The sequence below is a fragment of the Stylophora pistillata genome, chromosome 3 (genome assembly GCF_964205215.1).
Source record: "Stylophora pistillata chromosome 3, jaStyPist1.2, whole genome shotgun sequence".
Taxonomy (NCBI): domain Eukaryota; kingdom Metazoa; phylum Cnidaria; class Anthozoa; order Scleractinia; family Pocilloporidae; genus Stylophora; species Stylophora pistillata.
Genome location: NC_142521.1, coordinates 24815446 through 24826329, shown reverse-complemented (window position 1 = coordinate 24826329; position 10884 = coordinate 24815446). Strand labels below are relative to the sequence as shown.

At 40.4% G+C, this 10884-nt stretch overlaps 1 protein-coding gene across 1 annotated transcript; it reads left to right on the top strand.

The window, feature by feature from the left end:
• Nucleotides 1–69: 69 nt before the first annotated feature.
• Nucleotides 70–3840, top strand: LOC148735188 (uncharacterized). Its single transcript, XM_088753777.1, has 3 exons — nt 70–775; nt 1132–1313; nt 2189–3840. The coding sequence occupies exons 1-3, from the start codon at nt 230–232 to the stop codon at nt 3450–3452; spliced, it is 1992 nt and encodes a 663-aa protein (XP_088609903.1). The 5' UTR covers nt 70–229; the 3' UTR covers nt 3453–3840.
• The last annotated feature ends 7044 nt before the right edge of the window (nt 3841–10884 follow it).

The following is a 10884-nucleotide window of genomic DNA, read 5'->3' as shown; positions in this document are numbered from 1 at the left end:
ATATACTTGAAAATCTCTTCGTGTTAATTCACATATACGTGTTTAGCTCATCTATTTTCTATTTTTTCTCCTCATTTTATATGCGTTCTATATTTTTTATATTTATTCCATATGTTTTTTTTCGTTCCGAGTGGGATTTTTTATTTTCTTTCTAATTAGTATGCAAACGTCATCACATGACCGCTAGCACTATGTTTTTTTCCATTCCGCCATTTTGGCTTTCGGCTACATGGAGGAAGAGCTATCGACTGCTTGTCGTGCGGCCGCGGATGCTTTAGAGATTTTAAGTAATTTGAGACCTGGTTTTACGAGAAATGTAATACCTCGGATGAATTCAACGGCAGTCTCTGTGAGTCAGCCGAACAACGGAGATCGTAAGGTAAACAACGAGGAACTTCAGTCCAACGAACGTGCTATTCAGTCCTCGACGTCGCCAGACTCTAACAGTTCTATCCAAGCTCGGCTTGCTACTCTCTTTCCGACAATTGGTTCGAACCGAGCTAGTGGGAAAAGCACTAGTAGAAGGCCAGCAAGGTCAAAGCAGACCATTAAGGCGACCAAAGGCCGCCCATCCAAGACACTTGTTTACAAGGATCTAGTCCTTATTCCCAGTCCCAAGATCAACAAAGTACCTACACACACAACCCGACTTCAGTTAGAAGAGAGAGAACTTGTCTGCCACGAGTTTCCCTTTGACAAGAGCTGGGACGCACATTCCCTCAAAGCTGCTATATTGAATCGATTTCCAAAGCTTTTGCTATTTGAGTATGTCAAGGTGGGTAAGTTTGTGTAGTGGTATAAGTAAGCTTAAGCATTGTTCTACGTTTAATGCATTAATGATAATATCATTGCTGTTCCGTTTATACATTTGGTGTGGCTGCACTATTTTTAAATACGCATCTATACTATTTTGCCAAAATTTTAACCACATAAGAGGATACCTGCAGTGACGCGAGTAATGGACTTCGAATTTTTTGCAGAATTTGTTGGGTTATTTTAGACTTGCTCTGGTATTGCCCCGCTCCCACCCATTTCTCCTTACTTGTGACATAAGCTTAACTACTCTTTCATTGAATTTGCCCTTGACTTTTGCAAGAAGCGTGCAAGTAATGTGTGTTTTTCTTAACCTAGCCATGCTATGGAAAGCTAATAACACCTAAGCTGGCTGAAGGCATAACTCTGGATGCAGAAAGAGTGACCAGGATGGCTGGTCAAGGAGCTGTTTATGTTAGATCACTGGTCCCTTTGGAATCTGAAGACGAGGGTGAAACCGAAGAGGAGCTAGAGAATTCAGTATTAGATGACAGTCCAAGGTGAACTTTTTCTTCTGAATTTTTGCATTGAACAAAATAAAAGCTGTATAGATTTCTTCTAGCTTTTTTACCTCACTGCAAAGGTAGCTTCCCAATGCAGACGGATAACCTTATATATGATAGACTGGGTTCCCAGCTCATACTAGTAGGCATGATAATGGCTTTTGTTGGAAATATTATCCAGTTTGTATAGGTAATCACATGATTTCAAGTGCAATTTGGAATAAATACGCACAAGTAAATTTTTTCAAAGACTAACAAAATTGCATGAGCCCATAGGGTGAGTGCAATTTGTGGTCTTTGAAAAAATTTGCAAGTGCCTATTTATTCCAAATTGCACGAGAAAATCATGTGATTATCTAGTAATAATATACATGAAAAAATACGAGCTAGTTTCTCATAACTACGAAGAAGAGAAGCACGCGCAACACGTGCAAAAATAATTTATTCAAACCTTGCAAGTGACATTGACCTTGACATTGACCAGTCATTCTAAACAATCAGAATGTCTGGTTTGTTTCTTTCTTTGCACTGAATTAACCCTCTTCTGCACTGAATTAACTCTCTTCTGCACTGAATTAACTGAAAACTGCATTCATCTTAACCAATCAGAACTGAGAAATGTTTTCATGTATATCATTAGTCTCCAAATAGATTTTTGTATTTTTTTTATTTTAATGTTTGTTTATTTATTTGTTGGCTCAGATCTTTATTCAATCGTTTAGCAGGACAGGACATGAATTGATGTGGTATTTTGCAACTCCATGTGATTTTGGATATTTGTACAAAGATGAACCCTTCATAGTCTGTCACATCATCGCCACTTAGTTCACTTTGTTTTTTATGGTTTGTGACAAGTTATTATTTCCTTTTAGTGTTAGTGGACCACAAAGAAGCTCTGTGTTGCTTTCATTTGGGGAAAGTGATGGGAGGCCAGATGCAGCTGTGGTGCCCCACCCCTGCCAGGATGTTGCACAACCTTATTGTGTACCATTTCCAACTGAAGCAGAAACATCACATCAAAATACAGAGTTAAATGATATAGAGACAGCCAGCGACTCTGATATTGTTTATGTATCTGAACATGCACCTGTGTCTGTATCAGTACCTGTATCTCAGCTGCCACCAAAACGTATCATCCAAGTGCACAGGCTAAATATTAAGAAGGATTTGATTGACTTATTCCGAGATCCATTAATTATGAGTCAGGACATAGAGATAATTGTTATTGATGCTAGGGGAGTTGAAGAAGTGGGCAGAGGTGTTGGGTTGCTTAGAGATGTTTTCTCTCTTTTTTGGAAAGAAACATACGATTCCCTTTTTGTTGGAGAAAATGAGCGCGTACCATTTGTAAGACATGACTATCAAAGGGATGAATGGGTTGCTGTTGGCAGAATTTTGGTGAAAGGATCTTTAACCTGTCAATACCTACCAGTCCTTCTGTCTCAAACGTTCCTTGCTTGTCTCTTTTGGGGGGAATCTGCAGTAACTAGTGCTATGCTGACTCAATCCTTTAGAAATTACATTTCAGTAGATGAAAAATGTTTGATTGACAAGTGCCTCGCTGGTGACATGAAGTGGGATGATGAAGATGAAATGTCCCAGCTTTTAGAAGTTTTTAGTAACTATGACTGTCGAATTATGGTAAATTCCGAGAATGTTAGTCAAGTTATTGAAGAAATAGCCCATAAGGAGCTGCTGCAGAAGCCACAGTATATTGCAGACTGCTGGAAGGATATAGTTTCTACACTTCTTCCTAGTTTTCCTGATTTTGCAGCAATTTCCAAAAGGTATGAATTGTTAATACCATCCACAAGCAAAATCCTTAGTTGCCTAGAGGCAAACCCTGAGAGTGATGGGGAAAGGGATAGCCTTAAGTTTCTCAAACGGTATATTAAGGGCCTTGACACGCCTCAGAAATTATCAAAGTTTGTAAGGTTCATCAGTGGGTCTGAGTTAATGCTTTTTGATACAATCCAAGTAAATTTTACCAACTTATCTGGTTTGGGTCGCCGACCAATTGCCCACACTTGTAATACTGTATTGGAGCTATCCTCGACTTATCAGTCATTTCCTGAACTTAGAGAGGAGTTCAGTGCAATACTTGCATCAGATTATTGGGAAATGGATATTGTGTAATATGCCTTGTGACTTAAAGAAGACCATTGTGATGGCAAATGCAAGCTGATTTTAAATAGACTGATAATATCATTTTTGTAGTGAAATTGTGTTTTCTGCCTTGGATAGGTATTTACGGTTTTAAAACATTTAACAACTGTGCACAAATTATTTTCTGGTAAATCATACTGGGAAATCATTAGCTAATGGCTGATTTTAGTTTCAAGCTTGCTATCTGTTCAAGTTGACATTTTCAAGTGAGCGCAGCTGTTTAGAACTATTTTGTTGAGATTCTTATGTATTTTTTTCCTTACTGTTGTAAAGGTTAAGTTGCATTAATTTTGTTGTACTATTCTGATCGATACAATTTAAAGGCAAATAATAAACTTCACACTGTTTGCGTTTTCAATCTGTCACAGTGGTACCTGTTTGATAGATGTTAATTGATCTTAATTCTAGGCCCTATTTTCACTCTCTAACGACGGATTTTAGGTTAGTTGAATGCTGGGAACACCTGTTTTAAAGATTGTTACCACTAAAACGGCCTTATCTCAGCAAAGTTTCTTATATGTTGAACTGATTCCTAAGGATGTCCATGCATCTCAAATATTGAGTTCTACCATGTTCACCATCGTCATTCAAAGGGTGACAGGAGACTTCCAAGATATGCAGTTGTTGTGGTGTCAGCCGAACATCAACAGCTGGTATTGAGACCTGGTAATCGTCGTCGTCTAACGGGATAGGTCCATCTGGATCAAACCCATACAATGGAATTTCATTTGGATGTAGAATACTCTCAACTCCAGAGTATCCAGAGTACATGTTTTCCAAAATCCCAGAGGCAAAAATTTGTAGGGGAGATAATTGATGTTCACTAGAGACAGGGTGATTGTTCCATTGACTAATGAAGTGTTGCAATGCCCTATTTATCCTTGGTATGTAGACAAAGTGCAATGAAAATAAATGTGCTTCATTTAACGGGTCAAGAAGACCCATGTCTTCTATTCCACTAAAGATATTGGCAAAGTGACAAAGGACACCAGTGTAAACATCCTTGTGAGCGCGCTCAACACGGCAGTTGTGGACAGAGCTTCCCGTTATGATACTTCCTCTGTTTAGTCCTCTATTTTCCAACATGTACTTTGCCACTCCAACATTTTCCAGTCCATGATCGCTTCTTACTCTTGAAGGTAAGCCAAACTCTTGTACTCCCTTGATGAAGAGCTCCAACACTGTATCTGCTCGGTTGTTATCAGTTAGGGTGGCATATACAATAACCCTTGAATACCCATCAACACAGCAGTGCACAACAAACCTGTACCTGGTGAGCTTGTGGTTTCCGTCTATGTGCCACAAAGCGTTTGGCGTTGGTACAGAGTACTTCCGACGGTAAACTGGAGTACTCCAGCGAAGTGCTGTCCCAAGCGGGTCTTGTCTACGAAGACAGTAACGAACCCTCCATCGCTGGATTCGAAATCCCCTGGCTCGGAGAGCTCCAAGTAATCTTCGTTGTCCAATGGTTGGAGTAATGCTTCTAATTTCTTTGACAGCGTCTTCAAGCTGAGAATCTGAAAAGAAGTTCTAGTTAACGTTTAATTACAAAGTTTGAAGTATCGTACATCATTGTGCGAGATGGGACTTGGGGGAACCTAAAATATTTTGACCAAGGGTATGGCTTCTAAGATTTATTTTATCCGAGATTATATCATCTTTATCCAAACACATTGATAATAAGCTTAAACCAAATAAGCTACTAGCATAGATAACCTCAGTCTGTAAATTACTGCGTACCTGACAATGCAGTCCAGTTTCCGCTGTCATCATCCAAATTTAATTCCCCTATTCTTCGACGTAAAGTACTCTCACTGATACCTAACAAACTAGCGATTTTTACCCAGGAGAAATGCAGTTCACGTAAGAATTCGATCTGTTCTCTTTCGATGACGATTACTGGTCTTCCTGCACTTATTTGTCTCGTGGTAGGACAAGCGAATGAATTTGATATCGTTGCTTCAACGGAATTTCTTTCCTCGTACTTTGTCATTGCACGAAAAACAAAGCGTACTTTTGTCAAAACAGCTTCCATTATTGTCTTGAAATCTTGAAGGACAGAGTCCTCACTTTGCCATACACTATGCAACAGCAACTGTAAAGTTAAAATTGCATCTTCCAGACGCACGTTAGCTTGTTCAAAGTAATCAACGGAGACATCTTGTGTGTTCAAATTCTTAATACCAATCAACAGGGTACGAAGAGACTCTACGAAGTTGTAAAGGCCTCTCTCGTTGCCATCTCTTAAAGTTTCATCCGCCATTTTGCTTTTGAAATTACCGGAAAAGTGCTAGCGGTCATGTGATGACGTTTGCATACTAATTAGAAAGAAAATAAAAAATCCCACTCAGAACGAAAAAAAAACATATGGAATAAATATAAAAAATATAGAACGCATATAAAATGAAGAGAAAAATAGAAACTAGATGAGCTAAACACGTATATGTGAATTGATGCGAAGAGATTTTCAAGTATATAGAAGGAAAATGGAAAATAAAGAAGCAAAATAAAAAATATACAGAAAGGAAATAAAAAATATGACAAAGAAATGTAATGGATGTATTGTATACTAAGGTTGTTTGAATATTGACTGGAAAGGCGCGCCATAAAATTTAAGTCCCCTAGAAATTAGATACTTTGTGTATTTTTCAAAGACACGCTTCAATGAGCCTCGTTCCCAGGTTCCGTCTTCGATCGACTTCAGACTCAGCAGGTATGCGATTTTGCGAATAAATGAGTCATAATTAATCTCGTCAAATAAGGAACATAAGCTACGTGTCACATGTGCTCAATGTTAACTTTATTTTGTAGCTTATGTCGCTTAATTGGAATGGGTTAAACCTTCGCCTGTGTTTGGTATGATCAAAATCAATTTTGTTGGTAAAATTAAAATGAATGCAGTCTTTGCGGCGACCAAAATCTAAATTCTCAAGTTCAAGGTGCGTGGCTCTGAGGAGAAAGAAGGGTTTTCAGCTGGGGGGAGTCCTACAAGGCTTGCAGGGTCTTCTTCGTTTGCTTTATAACATTACGACTTTGTTACGGATTCAAGATTTCACTGCATGTGTGTGAAAACTGAAACATTTCTGATGGAGAGAGCAATCAATTCATAAATTTCAAGTTTATCGCGATTACTCCCGAGAAAAAGGAAAAGAGCTGATTTTGAAAAATCAAGTTGTACCACTAAGCCACAAATGACACTTTTAGGGCGGCGAATAAGTCAAAGGCATCATCTTTCTCATGCATCACGCTACTCTCCCGGTTTCAACATTGAGGGCGTGACCGGCACACACGAGTTACAGGTTTGTGTGTGTATATCACAGGCAGCCCAAGCTCACTACTAGAAAAGCGGACGTCACTCTTACCGTGTTGCGCAACGTTTTATATTTATAAAGGTTTGTATGGGATGTTCAATTTCGATGTTGATTGGTCGATCAAAACAATGCGGTCTTGACAAAACCTCTCGAGGGGACCAGGGGAGCTAACTGGTTTGTTTGTCGACTGCAGGCCGCTGGCTACCCTCGCCGGGCTTATTTATGTTACCCAACACACTGTGCGATCGGCGAACGGGCCCAAAAATGTTTCAACCAGCCAAATTCGAAGTTGGAAAGCCGATCGATCTGTAGACAAAAGCATCGCTAGTGAAAGATCTGTGGGAGGAATTGGGAATCGAGTGAATAGAAATGCAACTGCAACATCTCTTCTTTGATTTTCTGGAGGAATCGAGACTGGTGGTAATTTTTTGGCGGAATTATTTGCTTCGGGCGACGGACACTTCTAAAATAGGTTTCCGGCCTTGTCTTTCATCTAGCAGTTGAACACCAACATAGCGCTAACTCGCCGAAAACGCTTCAAAATAGCCTGAGACGCTAGGAATCAACAATGAAAACAATAAGGCAATAAGGTAAGCCCATTTTATTCACTCGATTCCCAATTCCTCCCACAGATCTTTCACTAGCGATGCTTTTATCTACAGATCGATCGGCTTTCCAATTTCGAATTTGGCTGGTTGAAACATTTTTGGGCCCGTTCGCCGATCGCACAGTGTGTTGGGTAACATAAATAAGCCCGGCGAGGGTAGCCAGCGGCCTGCAGTCGACAAACAAACCAGTTAGCTACCCTGGTCCCCTCGAGAGGTTTTGTCAAGACCGCATTGTTTTGATCGACCAATCAACATCGAAATTGAACATCCCATACAAACCTTTATAAATATAAAACGTTGCGCAACACGGTAAGAGTGACGTCCGCTTTTCTAGTAGTGAGCTTGGGCTGTCTGTGGACAGACGTGTTCGGCCTTGTCTTCTCTTTAAGAAGAGAAAACCAGGATTAAAAGAAAAACGATTAAATCAAGTGAAATCGGTAAAATAACGACACCAGGAGCAAGCAACACACGTATGGAATAAGGTAAGCCATTTTTATTTAATATTTTCACTTTTAACTATCTCTATGGCTATCTTGTAGAAAATCCCATACAAATCCTTATAAATCGATATGCTTGTGTTCTTTGTGTGGTTCTCAAAGAGAGCTTGGGCCGCCTGTGTGTGTCGATATACTTGTGTTCTTTGTGTGGTTCTCAAAGAGAGCTTGGGCCGCCTGTGTGTGTATGTATGTGTGTGTGTGGGGAGGAGGGGACAGGGGGGTCGCCGTCTCCCGCTTCCCGTGCCACGTTCTCCCGTCTCTCGTACTTGTGTGCCCCCTTGCCTCCGACTCCCGCCCTCCATTGTGTTGCTCCCGTCTTAAGGTTAATCAAGAGGATCAGAAACCCGGGTTTAACTTTCAAACAGAGCTAAAAGGTAATATTCTTGTTCATTTCGGCTGGCCTTTGTTTTGGCTGGGGATCATTAGTTCCCGATGAAAGCTACTACTGGTCAGTTTATTAAACTAAGTTTCGCTAACCGGGGTATCACAGTTTGATCGTCGCTTCTGACATCTCGTCATAGAGACGAAAGTCTCAGCTCAATATGTGATGTAATAGCTATTGCCAAATCAAAATCAAATGAAAAAATTAAGAGGTAGACGTAACGTTTAGAGTTTGCTTCTTCTGTATTCGTGCTTGCTTTCCCTTTTTGACGTAAGTAGGACTAAGTATTCGTAGTTAGTACATCAATCAGTTGAACCGTTTGCATTTTGAGCGTTCAGTTTAATTGCTAGTGAAGCATGATTGAACAGTCTTGTTCGACCGATTATCAGATTTGTTCGAAGGGTTGAAATCTTCTTTTAACCTTTGCGGTTAGAAAACGTCTTCCATGAGCCGGGGAGGCCGCACTGACCTCTTCCTACTCCAAATTTTGGTTAGAGCCTCTTCTTCCTCCGAGTCAAGATAACATTCTTGGTTTTCTTCAGTTTCATTTGTTTCTAAGTCACATTCCCCTCGGCAGTCTGAAAGGTTCTGCCAAAATCTTTCTTTAGTTAGCTCTAAACGACCGTTGAATAATCGTATCGAATCTTCACTAATTTCACAAATAACGTCACTTTTCTTGCATTTTGCTTCTTCGCTAGATGTTTCGAAGAGAAAACAGCTCTCATCTATTATGACATATGTAGTACCAAAGAAATCTTTTGCGTCTATCGCACGTGAAATGGAGATAGAGAAAAACTTGGATTTGCATTTGATTGCGTAAATTCTAGTATGTGATGACTGATACGTCTTGTGATCATACCCAAGCAAGGGTACGGGCTCTACATCGCTTCTATAGTTAGTACTTAATGGATGCACCGGTGTATCTGCCTCCTTTTCAGAACTCACAGCCTTAAAAAGCTCCTGTATTGATGTAAGAGCTTGTTCCTCGGTGCTGTCGTGTCCATCCACTGAGGTGTACATATAGAAGAGGAGAGTGCCAGCTTTGTTTTTCGTGAAAGAATTTCGCACGGACTGTTGCCTGACCCCTCGTTCAAAATCATTCCTCCAATCGTTAAGGCGTTTGATGTTCTCTTTATTCAGGAACGTAGTTGGCTCTCGTTGCACCGGAAGTAAGTCTTCGTACGTGATTGAAAACTGTGATGGTAGCTCATAGTGTTATTTCTCCCGAGTGAAGCAAATGTAACCAGGCCAAGCAATTCTCTTTAAGGTCTCATCTGCTCCCTCAACGAAATTCATCGCACAATCCAGCACAGTAGGTGTCTGTCACCTGTCGCATTTCACTGTTGAAATACTCGTTAACGAGTGTAATAGAAATGTTCTTACATCAACAACTTCGAGCAGATGAGGACATTCTTTACTTAATCGCGTTCGGAGGCGATGGAGAAAGTTCTTGATGAAAGTTTCTGAGGCGACTGTCTTCTCAGCTGGGGTTCCCTGCGTCGAAAAGTGGACCACTCCGCACTCTCCGGCGCGCTCACTGAAACGGCATTCCTTTGAAACAAGTTTGCACCACGAGGCAAACTCTTTAGTAATTTGGGAGGTGCAGTGATAAGGAGCGAGCTCCCAAAAAGGTCTTCCATGAACGGATTTTTCGTGGCCACAACGGAAAATACTAAGACCGATTAATATGGTCTTTGACGACATTTGTCACAATTGACCTGAATGACCCTGAATCACTTTCTTTGTTGGAGATTTTCGACAGCTACAACTTACCAGACACTGTACATGTCATGCTATCTCATGACCAATGACGTAATCAATTTGAAGGGATTCACAAATTTACCGGAAGTAATGCTGTTTTTCCAGCCCAGGTACAAATTTACGCTTTCTTGCCTCCAAAAATGTTTTTAAGCATTGGTAGATGTTAACTGGAAATTTCAAAACCTTGCTAGGTAAGTGTTTACGACTGAGTAATACCCAGTAGTAAACAACAAACTATCGCCTTATTTATTTCTGCTCCCGGTTCTCGCCTTCATGTAGATACCGCTTCCCTCCCTCTCCTGCCCCTTGTTCTCTCGCTTCCCTCCCTCTCCCATCCCTTATTCTCCAGGGTTCCCGCCCCCCTCTACAGGTTCGGAAACAAAAAGAGGATAAAGCCTTTCAAAGCCAAATTCTGAAAACGTCATGTCCTGGTGTCAGTTTGAGAAACAACCTTTAAAATTTTCACCTTTTTTCAAGAAGAGTATAAATTATGAAGCTTGTTGAAGATTTTAAGGAATTTGAGGGGTGTCGTGTGGAGCCCGAGTGAACTTGAATTCACGTGATTTTCCGTCGATGCTTTCAAACCCGATCTGGTTTAAGAACACAGTTGTTCATTCCGTACCGAATTGTAGACAAAAATTGTGTATATTGAACTTATATCAACCGGCTCTGAGATCAACTTCTAACTTATTAAGATACGAGGTTTAAATTAGATTTAAGAGCAAGTCTACGTATCTCACGCTACGATACCAGACACCGTCAAGCTTAAACCCTGTTCAAGGCCTCCAGTTCAGAAGAACGCCTTTTTTTATACACTGAACGTTAAAACTGTATACCCTGTTA